The sequence below is a fragment of the Mya arenaria genome, chromosome 7 (assembly GCF_026914265.1).
Source record: "Mya arenaria isolate MELC-2E11 chromosome 7, ASM2691426v1".
In the NCBI taxonomy this organism is placed as follows: domain Eukaryota; kingdom Metazoa; phylum Mollusca; class Bivalvia; order Myida; family Myidae; genus Mya; species Mya arenaria.
Genome location: NC_069128.1, coordinates 27,950,425 through 27,977,593, shown reverse-complemented (window position 1 = coordinate 27,977,593; position 27,169 = coordinate 27,950,425). Strand labels below are relative to the sequence as shown.

At 35.1% G+C, this 27,169-nt stretch overlaps 1 protein-coding gene across 1 annotated transcript; it reads left to right on the top strand.

The window, feature by feature from the left end:
* Positions 1–434: 434 nt before the first annotated feature.
* On the top strand, positions 435–21,148 carry LOC128240359 (TGF-beta receptor type-1-like). Its single transcript, XM_052956982.1, has 10 exons — positions 435–561; positions 2,183–2,303; positions 4,251–4,405; positions 5,655–5,891; positions 7,566–7,796; positions 8,922–9,089; positions 9,668–9,751; positions 10,210–10,407; positions 13,214–13,344; positions 14,194–21,148. Exons 1-10 carry the CDS (start codon positions 498–500, stop codon positions 14,344–14,346), a joined length of 1,542 nt encoding a protein of 513 aa, XP_052812942.1. The 5' UTR covers positions 435–497; the 3' UTR covers positions 14,347–21,148.
* Positions 21,149–27,169: the final 6,021 nt, after the last annotated feature.

Sequence of the window (27,169 nt, the reverse complement as noted above, 5' to 3'; positions counted from 1 at the left end):
AGTCGGCACGCGGAATTCGATCTCGAACACTGAAATTTCAACTGCCTATTACATCATTATATTTTAATATTTTCCCCTAAAATTTGGTTTGGTAATGTATTTGTATAATATTAATATAAAAACAATAAAATAAATGCATTAGAAGGCGTCTTTCGGTTACATTCATGCGTCTTTTGGTAATTTTATCCGTTTTTCGGTAAATAATCGTATTTCGGTAAGTCTAGGGACCGTGTGTCAGGTTAATTAAGAGAAGGGCGCAATTAGTGATATAATGTTTGTCTGTCAACCTCTTCCGCTTATCATAAAACAACAAGAATGTAAAATTTAAGAGCTGTTTCAGAAAGTTTAATCTATAAAAAAAGTTTTATAAATACAGTGAGATTATAAATATTGAACTTTTTTTTATCGGATGAACATGGCCTGTTCGGTCACAAAATGGCGTCCACCATAACAATGTTGCACTAATTGTTTTTGTTTTATCAAATTTTATCGTCAACATGGCGATACTGATCGGTTTTGTTGTGTTAATGTTTTGTGTGCAGTTTCCACATTCAGTGCATGGTGAGTTGTTGAACTTGTTTCTTTGATTTAGGTTCTTGCTTTACAATAAAAATTGAATTCAGGTTGTGTCAATTTATTTTAAATTATTTGACATTTACGTACCTCCGTCTCATAAACACTAACCCCGCCCCCTTCCTCAAAGTATAATTAAAATATTATGTCTGGTTTCACTGATTTGTGATTAAATAATGGGACCTTGCTTTTTCTATTGCGTATGCGTGTGAACCTTATTTGCATTCATGAATAGCTACAAGGTTTCCTAAATTGACATATACAAACGATGATCATTGTGTACATATTTGTGAACACTGTTGTCGTGCTCGTTTCACACCTACATCCACTAAAATGTATACAAAAACAAGTTCCTATCAGGAATTTTTTCGTAATGCTGAAAATTTAAATAATGTTTCTATTATTACAGTCTTATTATAGTATATTAACTCAATAGATAAAAAAACACACAATAGGCACCTTAAATCCACCTGCATTCAATTTGTCAGAAACTACTTCTCATCACAAGCTAATCAGAATAGTGTAAGTACCCTCTCCTCTCTTATTAGATACACTAAATGTGACGTCACACATGCGAAAAATATATCAACCATTGAGCTGTAGTTACCAAAAATGTGAACAACTTTAGATATTTAAACATGTATTAATAATTCAATAAAAACATGAAAAAACTGTCAGAAACACTAAGTATAAAACTTTAGTTTTCACAAGCCAGATGTAATATTCCTACTTTTTCTCAATCAAAAGCAATGACATGACAAGACCCTGAACCATGTTTATTTAATGCATATTTTCCGAAAAATCTAAAAATAGTAACAACATCAAGTTTTTGTTTACATTGTATTCATCTTTGTTTTGGACTAAAAATAAAAGGGACTTAAACATTCTACCGCTTTTGAACCTAATCTACCGACTTGAGACCAAAATCTTCCTCTCTGCCATTGCCAGAGGTTCACAATATGTCTGACATTGTGCTACTAACTTGTCATTTCATGCTGTTAAAAACATGTATAATATGATGTATACTTGAATTACAAATTGAAAAGTAAATTACATGTATGTTAAATTAAATATTAAAACAGGCTCAATAATTAGAAAAATGTAAAAAGTGGAAGGGACTCCTTATTTCAGGAAGGGACACCTGATTTCAAATGTTGGTGTCCCTTCGGATCCCTTGGAAAAATGGTTAGTGTCAACCCCTGAATACTAAAAGTTTGTTATGAATACCTTAGCTATTATCTTAACTTTAGGGTCAAAATTATGTATATACATGTATATTATTTTTATATTTATTACTGAAAAGTGACTATATCAAACAAAAGGGCACAGCAGGTTGTAGTGAAAAGGCAGCAGGGTGCTAGAAAATGGCAACAGGGTGCCCCACCCAGCTGTTTAGGCCTAGCTGGAACACTGTGGGCCAAATTGACCAGATACCCCAAATCATCAACCATAATAAAAAAATGAATATTTTTTTGCCCTGATAAGGTTGTTTTGTGCCGCCAAAAAACAGCTTTCAGCATATGCATGCGTTGTTGTCTTTTAGACTGCCAAGTGAGCTATATTTATTAAATCTTGTTAGTATGTGATATTTTGTTTGATCTGTTTTCAGGCTTGATATGTCTCTGCGAAGACCCAGACTCCTATTGTCCGAAGAACAAGACCTGTGTAACGGACGGAGCCTGCTTTGCCTCAATATTCTTTTATGAGGATAAGCCTTATTACAAGTTTGGGTACGTACAATGATCATAACCAGTTATTGCCTATGTCTTATGCCCAACAATAATTCATTGTTTACATGTATGATTGTCTTGTTATCATTTTTGCATAAATGTTAAAAGTCTATAAACTACTTGTACCATCTTCTATTTAGATTGATAGATTTTAAGCAAAATTCAGATGTCTAAGTGTAGTGAGATAATAGATAAGTGGCAGACCTAAATATTTTAATGAAGATGAAGTAGAGAAAATACATTAAATATATGTTTAGTTGCATTTGAAAGTTGTAGCTGCACTTAATAATTTTCATTTCACTACCAATTCTCATTATTTTCCTGATTTTGTTTAGTACATCATAGGCAAATACATATCTATTTTTTGTTTAAGAATCAGTCAATATGTGTATTTATTTCTGCAAACCAGTGATTTACAATGTAAGACTACTTACAAAAGATCAGATTGCAGGTTTCCATGTTTACTGTTTTTTAATGCCAAAAAAATCAAGCATTTGTGATGTTTTTTTGCTAAATAGTATTAATTTTGAAAGTAAATAATTATATAAAATGTGATTTGTTTTTTTGTCAGCAGTCTTAATTCAATTGTTACCAGACATGTACGCAAAATTGGCTCATTCCAACACAATTATTTTTTTAGAAATTCTCAAAACATTTACTTTAAAATAATGCAATCATTAGTTTACAATTGGAACTTAACAAAGCCTGGTTTCAACACAGATGTATTAACGAACGTGAAAGTCTGACACCGGGAGCACCATATTTGTGTCAGAATACAAGAGTTGCTTCCCTTACTAAAACAAGCTGCTGTTATGAGGAAATGTGTAACAAAGTCCTCTCCCCTACTTTGATAACTGCCATTGAAGGTAATGACATCAATGTGTATCCCTGCAGATATATGTTATTCATTCCCAGTATAAGATATTCTATTGATCCAAAAAGAACAAATCTGTTCAAATTACCTTTGAAATCCTTGAAACAGCATCAGCACATCATGAAATGCACAATTTACCCAGTATTATTTGCAGCTTTTCACTTAGCTTAGCATAATTTAAAAAGGCTGTCTTTATCAAAAGCGCACTTCTGGCACAAACTCTCCATATACATGTACGTATATATACTAGGGTCATTAAAAAAGACAGACGCTGTACATAAAACTTAATAGAGATACATGTAATAATTAGATTTATACTTACATGTATCACAGAAATGTTGAGAATCTTTTCTCTATATGTCCAAAATTTCAATTAGGTACCATTGTTTTGCTTGATGTAGTGTTTTTTTTTGTTTTTTTAAAGAGGTAAGTTTAAGCAAGACAGCACAACACAATGGGATGGTGGGGTTGGGGGTAAGGAAAGTGGACCTGTATTATCAAGGGTTTGTGTGACTGCAGTTGTTGGTATTATTGTGCAAAAACTTACCACAGCCCCAACTCAGCAATTGTTCAAGATATCTAAATAAGACTTGGTACATAGTGTCAGGTTGCTCGAGATAATACAGCAAGTGAATAGCAAGTACCAAGTCGAATAACTTTAGCTTTATTATTTTTTTAATAATGTCCCTTTGTTTGACTAAATAATTAGGTAGGCGTTGGTGTTTTCTAGACTGCACTCTTGTTTATTATGAGATAATGATTTCTGAAGATATTTTATGTCTATTATGATTTTAATAGTGCACAATAAAGGTTGGTGAATAATAATCAATCAATTATAAAGTTATTAAAAAATATATGCGATATTTGGCGCTTTCATAAAGTTCTGGGAAAGCCTTTTTTTATAAAGGCTTATATTTTTAAATCTGTACACAAATCATAAGCTTTCCAAATGAGTTAAACATGATCATACATAGATCTATATTTTATTTGCATCAACTGATATTGTGCCCATTTAGAGTCATGTACATGTACCTATACAATTATATTATTTCACACCCAATTTTCCCCCTCAGCTGCAAAGCAAAGGCTTCCCTTGTCCCCATCGGCAATCCTTTTGAATGTCAGACCTCGATAATAGCTGGTACTGAGACGAAGGTCAACTGCTGTTACGAGGATAACTGTAACATGGGTGTACGACCCGAGGTTGATACAAGGCCTACACCAAAAGGTAGGGCTAGGTGTTCGGTATATCCTTGTTTCAGGGATAATTGTATTAAGCGATTATCGTGATTTCTCGCATAATAATTTTCTTATTCGCATTAAAAAATATATAAATGCGAGACATTCTCACACTTGCCTGCAGTTTGTTTATTTTGCGCCTTTTATTATATTATCGAATTACAGCATCGTGGGATTATGATATCACTGTCAACTATGGTCTACATTGTAACATGTATCTTTTGCCTTATTGAATTATAGATATTATTGTGAATCAAATTACTGTTAAGCATTGTTTAATCACTGCATTATCCATCTCTTGTTAAAGATCTCACTAAAATAAAAATTCTTTCACCAATTTTGTACAAATGGGACCATTTCTGTCATGGAAAATCTGACGTGGAAATTACCCTGCTTTGTACATAAACTAGGGTTTAAGCATGGTTTCAAAAAGGACAGGGTGGTACGAAAGAGGGACAGGATGTTGAGGGAGAAAAGGGCACTTTGTTTAAGGCTGTGGAGAACTCTTTGAATTTAGTGGTGTCATGTAACAGAATGTTTTACACCAGAAAAAGCATACAGCACCTTCAAAGTACCCATGTCCTTTGAAAAACATATAGCAACATAGGTGTCGACATCTGATTTTACAGTAGCTAGAAATTATGATGTCATTTTTCTTGCTTACGACATACATGTATTTTCTACTATAAGATCTAATTTTGCTTGATGCGGCTTATATGATGGATATTGCATAGATAAATCATTGAATGTTTTGTTTCTACTTGTCAGGATTAGCGGTCCTTTTCTTTTTTTAGTGATAAGTTTTGGTATTTAAACTTATAATATAATAAACACGTTTCCAAAAAAAGATTTTAATAGCATTTTATTAAGTTTGACTCTTAAAAGAATAAGGGGCGATATATTATTAATCCTAGCATCGCTGTTAGCCTAACTCATTGGCTAAAGTTTTGCATGTAAGCACCTTTAAGTCATTACCTCAGCAAAAACACCATGTATTGACCTTAGATATGTATTCCCCTTTATTGACTTTGTAGAATGATTTTGCAAATACAGGTAATCTAATTTTACAGTGATCCATGCATGTTTCATTAAAACTTTGCAATTCTTAACTTAAATACAGCTGAATAGTCAAGCACGCTGTCTCTGTGACAGCTCTTGTTTTCACAATGGTTTACATTATGATAAAGATGATACAGCATTTCTTGTACACAGATTAAACAAGTTCTTTAATATTCCAGTTGACCCAGACAATGGTAAAACAGAACTCGGCATTTGGGAACTTGTTGCGATCACTGCCGGGCCAGTGATTCTGCTTTGTCTCATATTCGTGTTCGCGTTTGTCATGTACCATCGGCACAAGAGTCGGAGGAATTCAATGTATCCCAGAGCCAATCCGATCGACACTCCCCTCCTCCCAGATGGCCCCCAGGGCTCTCTGAATGACATGTTGACAGATTACTCAGGATCGGGCTCAGGTATGTCGATACAGATAGGCCCCAGAAAATTGGATATGAAATGAACCCTCTCTGTTTAAGTACAGGGGGTGAACTCTATAGACACTCCTCTCCTCCCTGATGGCCTCTAGAGCTCACTGATGACACGTTTACTTAGGATCTGGCTCAGTTAAGTTTATATTGATAGGCCCTAGAAAATCAAATATTAAATGAAACTATTCTGTGTAAGTACAGGGGTGAACTCCAATGCCGGGCTTGTTCTCCGTAGGAGCCCCCAGAACTTCCTGAATGAAATGTTGACAGATTAATAAGGGTTTTGCTTAAGAATGTTGATATAGATAAGGCCGTTGAGGAATATGAAAAATACCCTCCCTTTATCAGTATAGAGGGGTTGAACCCAATTGCCAAGCCCCTCCTCCCTGGTGACCCCAAGATTTGCCTACGTGAAATGTGGACAGTTTACTCACGATCTGGCTCAGGTACGTCGTTATAGATAGGCCCCAGAATTGGATATATAAAATGAGTGCTCTCTGTGTCAGTACAGTGGGTAAACCCCATACTGCCCGATGGCCATAGACATTACCCTCCTCCCTGGTGGCCCCAGAGCTTCCTGTATGTATTGTTGACATATTATTTAGGGCTTGGCTTCAGAATGTTGATAAAGATTGGGCTGTTGAAGATTGAATATAAAATCAACCCTCTCTGTATCACCACAGATAATTGTACATGCCATATCCCCTGGCGTGGGGAAATTCATCTGAAAATTTTATCCATACCCCTGTCTCTTAGCGGGGGACAAATATCCCCAGGAAAGAAAAAAACTATAAAAAAAACAATGCAAAATTTATCAGAGAGTTTATTTTACCAGCATGTTTACAAGTAATGCCCTCTCTACTGTGAATTTTAATTGGATTATAGTGGTATGAAAATATAATTCTACGAAATATTTTTTATGCAAGTTAATCCTATTTCTATATGACATATACTTTAACAGCAAGGACAGTGTCTCATAGAAATATAAGTGACTTTAAGAAGTGTAAATAAAACACTTCTGAATGTTGGATGAATGGTATCTGTGGTGATGATGAAAATCCCCAGGCTTGTGACTCAAATGCCTGGGAATTCTGAAAAAATCCTCTGGGAGCCTTTCAAAAATATGGCATATATGGGGAATGAACTCCATAGACACTCCTCTCCTCTCTCTGCAGTGGTCAAAATAAGCACAAGCCTGCAAGCCCTTTACTGGTAAAATACTTGACAGACTTGTTCAAATTCTGGATTTCTTTTATAGCAGGGCTTGTGACTTGCAATAGTGAAAGAACTAGTGTAAGGCTTGTTCAACCAAAGGTTTTATTTGAATAACTGCCCTTGTTGAGCTTGCAGCTCCCTAAATGAAATGTCGACAGACTATTCAGGGTCTGGCTCAGGTAGGCTGAAAGAATTATGCACCATAACAGAAAAATAAAAAGATCAGATTTAAATTAGGTAGCTATGTAAATATATATCAGATATGGTATAGAAATAATTTTATATTAAAATGTAAGATACATAAAACTACCAGTCTCATATATGCTCTAAAACAGTACATATCCATTATAATTCTAACTTATCAATCATTTTGCTTATGTTATATTTCCCATTTAAATGGTGTTCACTTATCAATCAAACTTTCTCATCTGTGTACATGTGATTCAGGCCTGCCCCTGCTGGTCCAAAGAACCATCGCCCGTCAGATCCAGCTTGTTGAGATTCTCGGGAAGGGCCGATACGGTGAGGTCTGGATGGGAAAGTGGAAGGGGGAGAGCGTTGCGGTCAAGATATTCTCCAGTCGAGACGAGAGATCATGGTTTCGGGAGGCTGAGATCTATCAGACCGTCATGCTTCGACATGATAATATTTTGGGCTTTATAGCTGCAGATAATAAAGGTTGGTGTTTATTTTTTTAATGTCAGTTTCTTTTTCTCGGTTAAGCAGTAAAACAATTCTTGAGTGGCAATGAGTGATTGGAGTTACGAGAAACTATCATTCCTATATTTGAGGATATATAGGTGTTTATTATATATATCCATCATAAATACCACTTCACACAATACATATTGCAAAAAAAGTAGTCCATATTCCACTTTAGTTCAATACGGCCATATTCCACTCTGCTGACGTCACATTATTAATGTATCATTGAGCAATGTTAAAATGATGTCATAGAACAAAATAGTGCATCATGTAACATTTATTATGATAACATGTGTTTATTAAGTAATTCAAAAAATAATATAAAACTGTTATAAGACATATGAGTACTGCTTTTTGATCTGGAATGTCATATTTGACTTGCTTAAATTTTTGCATATAATGATATCACCTGGCTTGTGCCTAGTGAAATCCGCATCTGCAAAGAATCACTTTAAGTCAAATACAACCTCCGGGATCAAAACGCAGTACTAATACCCGTTTTTTTATGAAAAGAAATGTTTTCTTGGAGCTGAAGGGCTTCTCTAGCCGAGTGTTTTTCTGTTACTTTTTTAATAAGGGAAAAGTTGCTGGGCCCTTTGACTTGTTTTCAAACCTTGTATTCAGCAAATTTTTGGTAATATTCATGAATGGCACTGTATTGCTACAATTGCTAAATGTTGAGAGATCAATGCTCCCCCTTAAAACAAATAATGTCTTTGGGAATTCTTTTGCCCTGGGCAGGGGAAAAATACTTTTAAAGGAGGGGTCTAGTGTCGAATTTCGGACCCAAATTGGGCCGGATAAACACTGAAGCCTACAAACATTGTAATTATATGACCCCTGGCTGTGGAGAGTTGTTTTTTCCATAGTATAAATAGGTCCATAAAACTCTAAAACCACTTAATGTATAAAGGGACCATTATTTTAGAAAAATAAAAAAGGTGGAGGCAGTACTAATTTACTCACCATGTTAATATAATTGCCTCGTTTGTTAACTGAAAATCCCACACAAGCGTAACTGTTAATTTTTGGTGCTCTTATTTTATTTAAAACTTAAACGTATAATATTCTCTCAACTCAAAATTGTCCCTGCTTCAGACAATGGCACATGGACCCAGCTATGGCTAGTGACTGACCACCATGAGCAAGGCTCACTTTATGACTACCTCAACCGGACACCGGTCAGTGCTCAGGCCATGGTCAAGATGGCTCTGTCAATCTCATGTGGTCTGGCTCATCTCCACACAGAAATCATGGGCACAAGAGGTAAGTGGTGTTATTAAGCTTTTCTCTATATATCAACATCAACGGGACACCGGTCAGTGCTCAGGCCATGGTTAAGATATCTCTGTCCATCTCATGTGGTCTGACTCATCTCCACTCAGTTATCATGGGCTCACAATGTAAGTTTTCATAATGTGCCCCTCTCTATATCTACCACAACTGGGCACTGGTCAGTGCTTAGGCCATGGTCAAGAACGCTCTGTTCACCATTGTGGTTTGGCTCATCTCCACACATTAATCATTGGCACGCAGGGTATGTGGTCTCACTGAGCTTCACACAGTGTAATTATCTACCTCAACTGGACACTGGTCAGCACTCAAACACGATCAAGATGACTGTCCATCTGTTGTGGTCTCATCCCATCTTCAAGAAAGAAAATCATGGGCACACAGGCCAAGAGTGCTTGGCTTTTATAGGTTGTTCTATTTAAAAAAAAAATAAAAGTAGCAACAAGCCGTTAAATTAGCTTATGACGTCATAGGATATTTTATCAATCTCTTCCATGACATTTTACTGATATGATAATAAGTGTTTCAGGCATGGATTTTTGATAATTCAGGCAAGCCAGCCATCGCCCACAGAGACTTGAAGAGCAAGAATATTCTGGTGAAAAGTAATGGCCAGTGCTGTATTGCTGACCTGGGTAAGTCTTGTAGCTGTTTACTTTGAAAACCACACCATGAATTTGAAGACCAGCTTTCTTTTTTTTGGCCTAAAAAACAACAACAGTTGATTAGTGTTAACCAACCCTACCTACATGTAAGAATATGGTGCCGACCCTACAGTTTTAATATTTAGTTTGTTTGAATTTTTTTTTTTATTATTTTAAATGTGTGTTTTAATTTGTAGTTTAAAACCTTTAAAGCTTAATACAGAAGATTACTTTAACCCCAATCTCCAATGATGACAATAATGTTCTTATGTAAAGCCTAAAAAAGCCTACATGTACCTACCCTACCAGGTTTTGAAAAGGACCCTAACCATACATCATTTTTGGCATTTGCATAGTTTGAGACTAAGTTAATACAGTTGCTTTGGAGTTGAGAAATGAAATATGTTTTTATACGAGGTTGAACAGTTATCAATGAGGTTGTTCTTCAGGTCTGGCCGTACGTCACGACTCAGCCACAGACGCTGTTGACATTGCCCCAAACAACAGAGTGGGCACAAAACGTTATATGCCCCCAGAAGTCCTGGACGAAACTATTAACATGAATCACTTTGAGTCTTTCAAGAGGGCAGATGTGTACTCATTTGGACTGGTACTGTGGGAAATAGCTAGGAGATGCTCTATTGGAGGTAAGCAAAGGTCGAAATAACCACAAGCCCAGGACTTGATATTGTATCGCAGGGTTTGTGTATAATATTCATGCCAAGCATTAGTATAATAATTTGGGTTTCTTTACCCAAAAGTGTTTTTTTATGCCCCCGAAGGTGGGCATATTAAAATCACACCGTCCGTCCGTCCGTCCGGCTCTGTAACTTTCCCTTGTATGGACAGATTTTAAAATAACTTGCCACATGTGTTCCACATACCAAGACGACGTGTGGCGTGCAAGACTCGTGTCCCTACCTCAAAGGTCAAGGTCACACTTAGTGTTTATTCACAATGGAGTGCTGCATATAAGGACATAGAGTATAGGTTGTCGTGTCCGGGCTGTAACTTTCTCTTGTATGGACAGATTTTAAAATAACTTGCCACATGTGTACCACATACCAAGACGACGTGTCGCGTGCAAGACCCATGTCCCTACCTCAAAGGTCAAGGTCACACTTAGTGTTTATTCACAATGGAGTGCTGCATATAAGGACATAGAACTACAGGTTGTCGTGTCCGGGCTGTAACTTTCCCTTGTATGGACAGATTTTAAAATAACTTGCCACATGTGTTCCACATACCAAGACGACGTGTCGCGTGCAAGACCCGTGTCCCTACCTCAAAGGTCAAGGTCACACTTAGTGTTTATTTACAATGGAGTGCTGCATATAAGGACATAGAGAATAGGTTGTCGTGTCCGGGCTGTAACTTTCCCTTGTAAGGACAGATTTTAAAATAACTTGCCAAATGTGTTCCACATACCAAGACGACGTGTCGCGTGCAAAACCCGTGTCCCTACCTCAAAGGTTAAGGTCACACTTAGAGTTTATTTACAATGGAGTGCTGCATATAACGACATAGAGTATAGGTTGTCGTGTCCGGGCTGTAACTTTCCCTTGTATGGACAGATTTTAAAATAACTTGCCACATGTGTTCCACATACCAAGACGACGTGTCGCCTGCAAGACCCGTGTCCCTACCTCAAAGGTCAAGGTCACACTTAGTGTTTATTCACAATTGAGTGCTGCATATAAGGACATAGAACTACAGGTTGTCGTGTCCGGGCTGTAACTTTCCCTTGTATGGACAGATTTTAAAATAACTTGCCACATGTGTTCCACATACCAAGACGACGTGTCGTGTGCAAGACCCGTGTCCCTACCTCAAAGGTCAAGGTCACACTTGGAGTTTATTTACAATGGAGTGCTTCATATAAGGACATAGAGAATAGGTTGTCGTGTCCGGGCTGTAACTTTCCCTTGTATGGACAGATTTTAAAATAACTTGCCAAATGTGTTCCACATACCAAGACGACGTGTCGCGTGCAAAACCCGTGTCCCTACCTCAAAGGTTAAGGTCACACTTAGAGTTTATTTACAATGGAGCGCTGCATATAACGACATAGAGTATAGGTTGTCGTGTCCGGGCTGTAACTTTCCCTTGTATGGACAGATTTTAAAATAACTTGCCACATGTGTTCCACATACCAAGACGACGTGTCGCCTGCAAGACCCGTGTCCCTACCTCAAAGGTCAAGGTCACACTTAGTGTTTATTCACAATGGAGTGCTGCATATAAGGACATAGAGTATAGGTTGTCGTTTCCGGTCTGTAACTTTCCCTTGTATGGACAGATTTTAAAATCACTTGCTACATGTGTTCCACATACGAAGACAACGTGTCATGTGCAAGACCCATGTCCCTACCTCGTAAGGTGAAAGATACACTAAGTGTTTATTCACAAGGGAATTCTGAATATAAGGATATAACAGTGTAGGTTGTCAAGTATGGGTGGTATTTTTTTATGTTCAGAGGCAATTTAAAATGACTTGCCATATGTATTTGACACGTAAAGGCAAGATCAACTTTTCATGTACTGACCTTGTTCGTAGGTCAATGTCACATTCGGGGGCATTCGTCACATACTGTGACAGCTCTTGTTTTTCAATGACAAGGTTATGATTTGAATATTCTAAACCAGGACCAACATTCAATATTGATCTTATCCTTAGACATGACTCAGTGATTCCATTCAGCCTATTGGTCAGCTAAATATACAGGCCAATCAAAACACCTAGTTTTTAACCTAAATTTTAAGTTCAATCTTAGTTGCTTATTGAATACAGTGGCACAAGGGAATTATTTTATTAAGAATACTATAAGCAATTTTTATCCAAGGAGGGATTTACAATTCTACTGTTGATCATTCCCTAGACACCTTGATGTAACAGTCCAGTGTCTACACTCAGATGTAGAAATTCACTTAGTCTATATTTAAAACACAAGGAACCGTCTTTGTTCAATTTGTTTAAAAAATATCATGTGTATTATTGTTAAATTACGAATAGTAATAAATTCAGATTATTTCATCAGTAAAACTCCACTAGAAAGAATTAAGCTACCGCGATACTGTGAAATGACTCAGACTTGAGACATACATGTATTCGTAATCATGGCCCCAGGCCTTTATTTCTGGAAAAATATCCAACAAGTGAAACAATTTTTAGTAACTTATTTTATATTAGTCAAATGATTTACTTAAATTTATAAAATGGAAAAGAGTTTTGTTTTTTATCACTTACCGTCAGTGTCAATTTCTGGCCAAAATTGCTTTAATAGAAAAATAAATGGAAGGAAATATTTTTGTTTACAATTCTCTTCAAAGGGACATTACTCACATCTATTGATGAATTTAGTTCTCAAGGAAGTGTAAAGATTGTGTGAATCAAGAAATGTTGGCCTGATCTACCCCATTATAGTTCAAATATACTGTAATTGTACATTTCAGGTATATATGAAGACTACCAGCAACCATATTATAACATGGTGCCCCCAGATCCATATCTCGAGGAGATGAAAAAGATTGTGTGCACTGACAGACGTCGGCCTGACATACCTAATAGGTGGCAGGGACACGAGGTAGTAAATATTTCTTTAAATCCTCTCTAAATTTGGAAAATCTTCCACCTGTTAATTCTTATACACAGGTAGTAAAAGCTGTTTACTTCATTTTCAGCTATTAATAAGTTAGAACCTGGGACCATGAAATGTATAAATCAGTGTTGCTAGGCCAACTGTTCACATTCTGTGATTGCTAATGCTAATTACTAAACATGTATTAAGTGGCCACCTTTGGGAAAGGATCAAATATATATAGCCCGGAATTAACTTAACTGGGTTTTCCCATGCCGGTACAAATAAAAGGTGAATATCGAGCTATTGAAATTCATGTAACAGTCCAATGACTCTTTTGTCTCCGAAGTAACGTGTGTATATAACAACGGTTTAATTTTGTTTGTACCGGAGGATTAGGCTGGGAAAACCCGAATAACTATAATTCCGGGCTTAAACTATTGGCTGCTTAAGACAGGTGGCCACTTAATCCAGGTAGGTAATTTCAGCCACTTACACCTGATTAAACAGAGGTCTATTATATATCTTTAATTGACAAATGACCATCTGTCTAAACCATGTTTTTTCTTTCTGATTTTTTTTTATATGTTTAAAAGATTTGAGTTGCTGTCATAATCTTGGTATTCTTGTTGTCGACGTGCAAATACTTAAACCTTAAACTCCAAAAACAGTCTGAGATATTCAAATGAAACTTGGTACACATGTTGCCAGAGACGAGACAAGACACACTACAACTTGACCATGAGTTTTAATGATAATGGAGTTATGTCCCTTTTTAGATAAATCAACAATAGACTAGCATTAGCCTTAACTCTTTTTTTTCCCTGATTTTAGTTGTTGTTTTCACTACTTCAGGGATTACGGGTAATGGCAAGGGTAATGAAGGAGTGTTGGTTCCAAAATGCAGCTGCCCGACTCACTGCTCTTAGAATCAAGAAGACACTGGACAGTCTGAACACACAAGGAGATGTGAAAGTTGCCACTGAAACTAGTCTGGAACCAGTATAGATGGAATATTGACTGGAATTGTGAACCAGACTATTCAGACATTTAAACTGCAGTTTAAAACCAGTCTGTTAAAGAAAACTATTGACTGGGCAATTTCAACAACTATGAATGGGAAAAAATCTCATCTGTAATTGTGAACCAGTCTTTGAATCTTAACTGGAACTGGTGAAATCTTAAGATGGAATGTAAACCAGTCTATTATTTTTAGCAGAAGAATTTTTTATTAGCTTGTGGAGAAATTCTTTTGAAATTTTGAAACAATCTGTATAGAATTTTACTGGAACTTTTTATGCCAGTTTATTGTGTTATGTGAAATGTAACACAGTTTTATATCAGCTAATGAAGTTGTGCCATACTACATAAAGCTTAATTGTTCACTGAGATGAAACAGCATAATTGTTCACTAAGATAAAAAAGGGTAATTGTTCACTGAGATGAAACAGCGCAATTGTTCACTGAGTTAAAAAAAGAAAAAGGGAGCTTGTTCACTGAGATAAAAAAGCTAACTTGTTCACTGAAATGGAGTGGCAACATTGTTAACCAAATTGGATTAGCATTAATGTTAACTTAGTTGAACAGCTTAATTGTTGGATGGGGTTCTTGAATAGCGTTATTGTTCGCTGATGGGGAATATTGTTTTTGTTCACATTAGTTGAATGGGGTTTTGTTCAGTGAGGTGAAAGAGTATTAATGTTTACCAAAATGGAAATATTATTGAGTAAAGCAGAAAAACATTTATTTCACTGAAGTTTTAAAGCCTTGCTCAGCGAAGTGCAATAGCATTATTGTTCCTTAGTGGCGGAATGGGTTATTGTTCACAGGACTGGAATAGCGTTATTGTTCACAGGGCTGAAATAATGTTATTGCTCACAGGGGTAGCATAGTGTTATTGTTCACGAGGATGGAATAGTGTAACTGTTCGTAGAAGTGTGGAATAGCATTATTGTTAACAGAGGTGTAATAGTGTAATAGTTAACTAAAGTGAACTGTGAATGATATTCTAGAAATAGACTCAGTGATAATTAGTTTTGTTGAAATAATAGCAACTTCATGTGAAGGTTGATGTAAATATCACAAATATGATAGTTTTGAATAGTTGTCTTTAAAATTATATCATCGGCTATTGTCTGAAAAAGTGGGGGAGGGAAGTGGGGGTTGGCAGTGAAGAGTATGACGTTTAAAATTATTACAAGGTATATTTTCTACTCTTGATCGAATTTAACAAGCATTTTATATGTTCAATTTTTTAAACCTACATGAATGTCTTTGAAAAAACTTTTATTGTATGCTGGTTATTTTGCAATGGCAATAATTTTACCAGTCTACGTATGTTTTAACATGCAAATGTTTTGTAAATTGATTAGAAAGAGACAAATTTTAGATTGATAAAAAAATATTTTTACTATCAAGCCAAAACTTGTCTTGTTAACAATTGTTTTATTTTCCTTATCGTTCATATGGTTTGACATTTTATTCTTTAGCAATTATAAGGGTGACCTGATACTTCTTTGAAATATTTCTTATATTATTCCTTACACTTTTTTATCCTTAAGTTCTCATTTTTCGGCTGAAACCTTTTTTATATGGAACAGTTGTGTATTCTTAAAGAAACTTGACCACAATGTTTGTTTTTTTTCTGTCAATTTTTAAAGCATTCTTGTTTAATTTCTTTACAAATTATAATACCCAAATTAAGTTAAAATGACATGAGTCACCAATGCAAGTATTTAGGGATATATTTTAGATATTATAAATGTCCTTTTTAACATGCATGCCCTCAAAAAACTTGCGGGGTATTTTAGTGGGTCTATTTTTTCAAAGATACTGTATATGTCCTATTAAGCATGCATGCCCTATAAATAGACGCACCGCAGGGCCTTTATTAGGACATGGATATGGACATGGATTATTATAGCCTTAAACCTTAACTCCCTTAAATACAATTTATTCAGATGAAAAGCATTCCTACAGTCACCAATTTGCCTGAAACCATGTGTTTACTGGACTATTTTATTGATTTGCACAGTATGTATACTGCTGCATCGAAGCATATACATACCAATCTGTGTAAATATTGATCGATAGTTCATGTTTTTGACACAAATTTAGTGGATTTTAAAAAGTTGCTGTTTGGGAAAAATGGTTCTTTTTTGGTATGCAAAGTTCTCAAAAAGACACATGTCCCGGTGTGTTAAATAGGGCATATACAGCATTCATAAATATGGAAAACAGAAATATTGTGTTTCTTTGGGTATGAATTAAAAAGATCAACCACATGTGCTTCCTATTTTATTGTAAAAAAGAATATTAAGAATTGATTCATGAAAAAAAAAATTGTTTTGAAAGCCATTTAAAAGATTTAAATAAATAATAATAATAATTATTATAATAAATATATAATTGTAAACATATTAGACCAATTTTAAAAAATCAATTACTTGAAGATCTAAAACTGATTTACTATCAGTAAATAATCAGATATTCTTATACATGTAGAAACCCTTTGAATTTTAAGATTGGCTTCATTATTTTTAGAACTACATATTTTTGGCTCAATTTTTTATATTTTTAATGTTTTTTTTTTCATTCATTTAGCTTTGTTATTAATTACAAAATGGGGTATTTCTTTTATGAGAATGTGTGATTTAAGGGAAAAAAATTGGACTGAAATGGTCTCAAATTTGTTGAACAAATTCTTTTAAGGATATTTTCTCAATAGTTGATTCAGACTATTTATATTCAAACTTGTTTGATTTTTTATTGTCAATCATTGGAACAACACGTGTATAATATATGCCAGTTAGTGTTGGTGTGATGTTCATATGTTTTATTGTTGACTTAATATTATATTTCATGTAATTTTTGGCACATACTTGTAAAAAGTACATGTTTGTTAGTTTTCGAAGATGCACATTGTTTATACACAAAAATGATCATATCTTTCATTTCAGCATTTTCATTGATTTAAATTGACAAAACTGACAATAATAAGTGGACATTCAATTTTGTATAAGAATTGTTTTAAATTGTTAGATAAGTTATTAATCTCCTGTTCTGATTCACATTCATACATTTAATTCACCAGACAAAAATGAATTCTTCAGAGAAATTCTTTGTATATATTATATGCATAGTTTCATAACTTATTCAATACTGTAGTCATAATTGTTAAACATTGGGCCGATCATTCATAACTTTGTTTTAGTTAACAACATAATAAACAACAGCGTTGTTAACAATTAAAAGTAAACTATTTGATAATGCGCTCATGGATTTAAACAAAACAAGTACAGCTAAGGGCTATTCCATTTAAACATATAACCCCCGGCGGAAGGCACTTTTAAATTATGACACCCTACAGAAGCAAATTTACCTGTTCGGGGTCCAAATAAGCGGGAAAAAAAGACACCCACCTATATACTATTTAAATAATTGCCTTCCCCCAGTGGGTTATATGTTTTACTGGAATAGCCCTAAGGAGTTGTTTCAAACCTTTTAAGGAAAACTGTAGGTCACAAGTGTATCCATTAAACTTCAGAGCAGTATCAACTTAGAAGGTTACAACGATGCCAATAACAGTGTTGTTAACTGTAACAAAGTTCTGAACAACTGGCTCATTGTATTGATTTTGTCAATCACCAAAAAAAATGATGGCTTTTTCATCCTTAGTTAAGTTCGGCTACATAAGTCTCACGAATTTACTGGCCCCAACTTCACAAAAATACATATTTCAAATAACTCGTGTTACCACATAAAAGCCAAGTGTGTTTTAAAATCTTCCATGTTTTATTATTTTTGAAAACATATTTTCTCGTAGAATGTATTGATAAATAGATTTTCTCAATATTTTAAAGATAACTAATTCTAGAGCAAATAATAATTTTGAGAAATTGAGTTTTGAGTTGAAAAACAATGAATTGTGCTCAAATACATTTTCTGCTGCAGGATATTTTTCCCTAGGAATCTTGAATAATAGGGTTTATCAATATATTCTACGGTAGAATGCGCTTTTGACAAGTGTGAAAACATGATTGTTTGTAACTTTTCATGCTATGTGGTTAATCTAGTTAAGACTGAGATTGAGAATTGACTTGAGTATTTTTGTGATATCAAGGCCAGGTCTTATTCACTGTATATTAGTGTCTTTTTTAAATCAGGTTATTCAACAATTTAAGTGCTGAAAACAATAATACCTCCTTGTGTAACCTCAAACATTTGTTTAGCTCATCAGATTAAATTCTGCTATTATCTGACATGGTTTTGTCATTACATGATCATTTCTGGAGCTTCTTTGTTCATGTTTTATGCCAAGTTCGTTTTCTTAAATTACTTTCACCTTTAAGCTTATTCTGTCATGTCAGCCGAAGCAATGTTGTGTAGTACTAAATAAATAAGCAAGCAAACTAGCAGCAAGCTCATTTTAAACAAGGTATTCCACGAGGGTTAGAGTGGTCTAGTGGCATAGGTGTCTGCCTCATATCCAAGAGGTTGTGGGTTTAAAACCCCATTAATATGAGAATGGTTTCGGCAGTGAAATTGGAAACATTTTTAAGGCTTTATAGGAGCAAACTTTTTAAGTTCTCAAAATGTTTTAAGATTCCTACACTTCATACAAAGTGTAATCTTTTTTATGATTAAAGTTTGCATATTCTTATTTTACGAGTAATTTGCATATTACGCGCTAGCATTGAACTATAAATTATTAAGAAGTGAATACTGAGTAATAAAGTCAGTACACATGTAAATAGGGCATATTATGTAAGAAGGTGAATCTGTGAGGTTGCATCACTCCAAGATGCTTGTGTTAAGAGCATATTGCACGAGACCAAAGTACATTGACTCGAGCAACAAGAAGTGATACAATCCCACAGGTTATCCGAATTACATAGTATTTCTTTTATTTCATACCTTTAAATGTTTGTTGTTTTTTGTGTGTTTTTTATTAATTATTATTTTACAAAAGCGTCTCAATTCTTGTACATAGCACGGAGCCGATTTTTACATGCGCAGTAGGCTATTCTGTGATACTGAAAAAGAATACGGTACACACACAGTGTTAAATACATATTTTTTTCTAGTTTCCATACTTTGTTTTCATCGTGCAATATTTCGAAGGAATTTAATAGGTATGAAATAAATGAACTTATCTGCATTTCTGCTGTTTTTCTTCACAAAGTTTGCACAAAAATTGTGTCTGTTCATGTCATTACAACATCAAGTTCTGGGTTTAAATTATACAATTAATTAAATGATAGATAGTAATTTCTGGTGGTGTTAAGAATGCATCTACTACTTTTTTTTTAAATGATATGCACTTTAATTGACAGATATTCTTCTTTTTATTGTCTAACAATCAAAGATGGTTGGTCTGATACTATGGTATGTGGGTCATTATAACGTGTGTGTTTTTCAAAGAAAAAAAAAGTTATTGTCATAGCCTTTTTGTCGTCGTTGGCCTTGATGATATGAAATAAATATCAGATCCCACGGAGGGTGATAGCATATACTGTTAACCCGAGAAAGTTAAAGACAACCGAAAATATTTATATGTTTCCTATCGGATCGGATTTCTTTTATTATTCCGAACATATATACATTTGTAAAAAAAAATAACACACACATAATGAGTGACTTTATTTTTATTTTGAAATTAATTAAACACCAAATTGCAAGTTTGTTGAACAGGTCTAAGTCATTTTTTTTTTCACAAGGATGTAAGGTGTTTATTTAACATTTATTTACATAGAAATCAGGGTGTGGATTCACGTGACCTCAAATGGATCTCACCTGGGTCAAACCGATGTTAACAAACAAGTGAGTGACGTTAATTGCTAATTAACTTTTTTGAAAAAAAAAATATGAAGATATATTATAGCCTATAAAAGGCTATGCTATTTTCTGCTTTTACACGGGTAAATATTTTTAGATTAGCTTATATTTCAAATCCTTGGCCAACATTTTAGCGTTGCATCATTCTACAAAATTCCGTAAAGTTGAAATTATTAAAGAAAAAAAAATCACATTCCTTATTTCTTTTTTTTCTTACTTTGTTATTCTTTTGTGACCCTTGGTGACCTATGTGAAACCCCTTGATGTCACGTGACTCCTCAACATGGGACTGGAATTATTGCACATCGTGATCCCATCTGCAAACATTGAAGCGCTTGGCGATTACCTGCTTAATAATTGACTGTTAACTGTTTAATAAGCGTCTGTCTACTTTATGTATATATTGGAAATTCCAAGTGTTTTTAAACCCATGAGAGGGTAACGTAAACGTATCACCCGGTGAAAAGCATTTTGCCAAAGGGTTACATTACGGATTGGCTAGTGTCGTGTATATGAGAATTTTACATGGACAAGTCCTGTGAGGTATAATAATCGAAGTTGATGCACATGTTGTCAGAGATATTGATGCACATGTTGTCAGTTGATGCACATGTTGTCAGAGATATTGATGCACATGTTGTCAGAGATAATACGCACATGTATATCAAGGCCCAATACTCTGTATTTTTTATCTCTCAGGTTATGCCCCTTTTCGACTGCAAAGAGCAAGAACAGGAGAGCATTAGTGTTCTTGTTAAGTATTGATGGTACTTTTAAAATGATTTCAGAATTCTCTCAGTTAATTGGTGGAATAGATGTACCTAAACCGAAATGTTATGTAGTTTTTTTTCAACCATTATTACTATGTGAATTGTATATTAATATTGTTTGGCAATTTTCTTTTTGGTGTATTGCTCTGTTGATGCTTTGCTATATACACGAAACATAAATATGAATAAAGTGCAACGCTTGAGTGGTTTCTTGTTTTTATTATTTTAAAAAGATACAATAATACTTATTTAATTTCGGGTATTTGCTTACAAGAAACAGCTCAGTTAGCTTTTTTCCGACATGAATAACAAACATACACAACAAAAATTAACAGAGAAGCGACGACCTGGAAATAAAAGCATATACTTTTAGATAGGTACACTAGTGGAACAATTATTTACAAAAGCCGTTTCTTAATATATTCTTGCTTTTAAATACAAAATGTAAAATGGATTAGATCACTGTATTCACTGTAACATCAACCAGTTTATCCGGCTGTACGGGTATTCCACACACGCACGGTCCCTCTTGTTGACGTATCACAGTAAAATGGTATTTTCTTTCAAAAGTATAAATTATGGAAATTCTTATACATTTAAATCAACAAAATTGTAAGTAATATTTTTGTATATGGGAATTAAATTATTGTACAGTGATGAGTAACTTGTAAAAATGTTAAAATAATAGAGCTCCCGCTGTGTAAGTAATTTAATTGAAAATGCCAAATCAGAACACCCTAACAAACACTTGCCGAAAAAACATATTCAAAATGCCCGCTGAAACTTTTCTGGTATTTGAATGCCATATCTTATCCAGTGTGTGTAGGCCTGCCCACTGAAATCAGAACTCGGTTTCCATGGAGACACAGGATAAAAGGTATTCCGTGATACACCTTATAATTCTCAATTTATTCTTAATTTTTAAATTATGAAATATTTCCACATTTTGCTTTACAAGAGGGACCTGTCCAGGTGCGGATCAGCCTTTTTAATTCCATGTTGTTTTGAGCGCACCTTATTTCCTCTGGGAGGCTTTTCCATACCTGACTGGCCTGAAAGAGTTTTCCCATATTTAGTTGTTGTAACTGATGGCACATCTACACGGTTTTCATACCTGAGATTAAAACAACATGTCTCAAAAGGTACAACGTATTGAAAATAGTCTGGTGATATACCGTACAGAACTTCGTAAGCTTCATAGCGGTGCATCTTACCCTGCTCAGATGCAATTTTGGCAATTGAGCACTATGAAGAATATTTCCAAAAATGTGCACCACGAAACAATTGTCATCGTTCCCTCTGCGGACTCTCGGATGCCGTTTCCCAATGCCCGCTCGACAAACAAGATGCTGGCCGTATGATCCTATGTAAGCAGAGGTGCGCCGATGGCCCAATTAAAAAAAAACTGTTTTGCCGTGGAACACCACGGAGGTAGTCTCACCAAAGCCAGAGCTAATCAATAAGTGTAGATCTGTTAAGCTGGCAGACTTCGTCCGCAACTACACATCCAAAAGAAACCTTGCACCTAATGGATATTTTTTTTCTCCAAAAGAATACATAACAGCACGAACCGGCAACAGCGATCAGAGAGAGTCCAATGGTGCACTCCTTAGGTGTCACTCGAGGCTCTGGGTATAACATCAATCTGCGTGCGACAAACTGATCGCGATTTATCATCTGAATACTTTTAGCGAGAATAAGAAACTACATTAACGTTTTAACTTTTTAATCTAAATAAGCAAAGAGTTATATGTCCAACCAAAGGTTAGGTTTCAAAATATATCACGTTACAACAGATAACATTTTTTTTTCGATCATACGATACGAACAATGTTAAGATCGACCCGTTCTCTGTTTCATTTTTTTTTACCTTCAAATTTCGGAACTCCTCGGCCATTTTCCATCAAAAATTATCTCGGATATATGCCGGTAAATCAGTAGACGTAGTTCTTAAAATTTTAAATAAAAGTATTAATTATTTGCAAATTTTTAACGTGTAGTTTGTTTTACTAAGTTTAAGTCGATTGCCAGTGAAGTGTTTTATTACATAAATTATTAAGATTCTCATTAGTTTAACTGCTAAATTGAAATTACGATGCGATCTGCTTGCAGCGTAGTTAAATGTGGAGATTTCTGACATAGTAAACCGTCCATATACATCCGAGATTGTTTGCGATGGAAAATGGCCGAGGTGTTCCGATTGCTACGGTCGGGAAGTAATTCATCGACATAATGTCTAGTCATTATCTTATTCCGAAATTGCATGCATTCATAGGAATGCAGAGTTTGTTTTAATGTGTTACTTGCATTATCTCGACAAAAAAACATACCGCAAGCTTAATTTGTCGCAATGAGCAAACCATCAACACTAACGAATATCCACCAACGCTTAGTGTTAGATAAAGTGTTTTTGTAAAGGCAAATGTATTCTCAAGTCAAGATATTTTGGAGTTAAATCATTTAACCTATGGTTAAAGGGGCGGGACACCAGAACATACAATTGCAAGAAAAAAGAAAACTGTCAAAAACTTACGTAAAATTGACATCGTTGTGTATATCGCATACGACAGATGCATTTTTCGCAGTTTTTTTGCGTCTGTTTTAAATTCGAAATTTACTAGGATTGACTACCTGCACGTTAATCCCAGTAAGCTTTAAAAAGCGCATATGATTTGAACTGAGAAACCGTTATGCGCTAATTTAAACGGGAAAACAGAACAGCAACAATTAAGAGTGTTGCATTCATTAGTTTAGTCATCGAAAGTGATGTATTATTGGCCTCCTACTATCATGTATTGACAGGTCTTGGCTTGTTTTGAGAATATACAATATATGCCGATGTTTGGACCATCTGGCGTCTAACACCTTTAAAGAAAGGATTTATTTTCATTACTAAATTTAATTTAATTTGAGAATGTAAGCATAGCTATTTTAATGACTATTTTAAATTCAGCGTTTTATTTTAACATGGTTCCAGCAGAGCACACAGATCTGACCTATAGAAGCACATTATTACCGATGAGTTTGATTGTAATCAGGGAAATACAAATTCTACTTATTTATAAAAACGTACTGTTACTGATACCTCTAATTAAAATCATTTTCATTAGTTTTTGTTTAGTTACCTGATGTACAACTTTGGGGATTTTGAACACCTTCTAGCCCCATATTATGTTTATATCCTTGGAAAGGGTTTTACCCTAAATGACATTTCAAACATTTCAGCTGTGTCCTGTGTTTACTTCTACACACGTGAATACTTTTTATATTTTATTTCCTAATTTTATTAAACAGACTCATTTCGAAAATTGGGAGAATGTGGAACCGTGTAAGAATACTTTTATTGTAGGTTGGCTACGTGTTGGTTTCAATAGTGTGCTAACTGTGGTGCCAGGAGCTTTTCTCCTGAATCGGACTTACTTGTGTAATTTTGAGATCTGCTAGCATTTCAAGTACACTTAGTTGCTTACAAATATCATAAGAATATTTTTGCGGATGCAAATATAATTGCTATGTATAGTACTAACGCCGGAACACAACAACACTAAGAAGTCTTTAAAAGGAAATATGCACATATTTATAACAGTGGTAGCTTTAGTTGCTCTAGTGATGGCGCTGCTGAGTTATGGTGGCGCTGTTGAGTATGTTTTTGCCCCCAAAGTAACATTATCATTAACTTGTAAAATGAATAAGGTTTAAGTTAAACAAACAACTGTAAAAGTGTGGCCTAATAAGTATGTTCTTTTTATAGGCGTTCCCTGTTTACATAGTATGCAGGGAAAGCGATCATACAGGGTGTTGCAAGCTCGGTACTTCGAGAAAATGCAGATAATATCACTAGATCAAAGCAGCTATAATTCTCTGTAATAGTAGTAATTATGCTCCCATTTATTTGGTAATTGAAAAATAAATCCAACACCGCATGAAGCTATTCATATTATTTAACTAAATAAGTGAATATTTATACGTGGATGTTGAACGTCAAGACTTGTCTCAAGAACTGAGCTGCAAATCGATTTCTAAGGAGAATTACTGCAGATAGCAATGGTAATTAAGAACAATGTACATGTGTATACGGTACCTGGTGAAAACAAAATAAGTTCATAATCACATTATGCTTTCGATTTATGAATTTTTTCCCATGATTATGTTCATAAATTTGCAGAGGATATTTTGAAGTTTAAAACGTATCTATGTAACAAAGTATTTTAAATTATAACACAAATTTTTTTGTGGACCGTATATTACAGTTGGCAAACCACATAAGTTAACGGCTAATAATCAAATGCAAAAATATACCTTTCGTCGTTGAGAAAATTGTGGTATTCCAGAAGAGCATGACAGTATATTTACCAATAGACAAAATGGAAAACATACTTCACGTAGGCGGTTGATATGTCTGTGTTGATGGCTGCTGATGCCCATTTATTTTGTTCGGTTAGGGTTACATCTTGTCCAAAAACAGGAAGGGTTGGTAGGATTAAATAATTTTCGGCTTTATATAAGACCATTACTGTCATCATTGGGGAATGTAATAATGAATAAACATTAAGTGATAACCTCCAGAATAAAGTTGTTTATCTACATATAAAATTACACACACACACGCACGCACGCACACACGCACACACGCGCAAGCCCACACGCACACACACGCACACACACAAACACACACACACACACACACGCACGCGCGTGCGCACACACAGGCACAGAAACACGCGCGCACACACACACACGCACACACACACACACACGTTTACACAGAATTTGTTTGAACAGACTGAGTAAACAAACGTTAGGGTCGGCGCCTGTTTTGAAGGTAGGGTCTGGAACCCGAACCGAGATAGTATTCTTTTAGGCCTGATGGTTTGTTCATTGAGACATAGCGCATGATGTTTTGTTGGGATAAGAATTTGCCAGAAGACAGCAAATATTACTACATGTGCGATGTGGGATACAGTGAATGATTAGACATTTCTTAATTATTAAAAATATCTGAAACGTTAACATTTGTTTGTCTTTAACTATATTCGAGAGTATTATTTATAGTTATATACGAGTATATACTAACAATAGACAGAACATGGAAATGGGTTTCCTGGCGCTCGCCGTGCTTTTGTTGAGTTCAGGTATGTTCGATGTGGATTGTGATACTTTGAGGGGGTGGGGAAACTTTCAATGACACGGCCTGTAAACGCCAGTTCCACCACTTTACGGTGGTGCAAAGAAAAAGAGCTGTCGACACTTCCTTGGTGGAGCTGTGCCCTATGTTTACATGAACAAACGTGAGTATGATTTATATTTTATTTGATAATTTCATTTAGCGGACATATTTCGAAAATCGGAGAATGTGTTACCGTGTAAGAACACTTCTACTGTAGGCTGGTTACTATTTCGTTTCAATATTGTGCAAACTGTGGCGTCAGGGGCTTTTCTCCCGAATCGGACTTGTGCATATTTTGTGATCTGATTGCATAGCAAGTACATTTCGATGCTTACACACCCCGTAAGAACATTCTCACGCATGCAAACATAACAGTTATGTATAGTACTTATGCCGGAACACAACAAAACTGATAAGCACTTCTTAAAAAAGGAAAAATGCACATATTTATAAAAGTGGTGGCGCTGTTGCCCTAGTGGTGGCGCTAACGAGTATGTTTTGCGCTTGAAGTAATATAAAAAGTTAACGCTTTTGGAATGAATACAACAGTTGCTATGTTTATCATTCATTGAACATTATGCTGGTTATGCATACTACTTGCGGAAACAAAACTCTACGCGAACTACCTTAACCTTACTGAAAACTATTTTGAAAACAAGCGGCTAGGTGCTGTTATTTTTACCATATAAATATAAGTATCTATCATGTGTGTCCAGTACGGATAGAAAATCCGACCCGAGTGCACGCGCGTAAGCCGGTAAAGAGGTTTACCGAGTTACCGGCCACGTAGCGTGACCGAAGGACCGATTTTTCTTTTTGTACCGGAAAAACATGATTGATATTTTTCTTGCATATCTAAAATTATCAATTTGTGGAAGAATTGAGGTAAAAACGCACTTTTGTACATTTTACCAAAAAGCGCGTGAAACGTTGTTTACTGACGTCATAAAGCGCAGTAATTTTAAATCACTATTGATATCAAATAGTAACTATTTAAATCGCGTTATTACGATTAATCATTATCTATTTCAATTAATTGCATACTTATAATTGATTG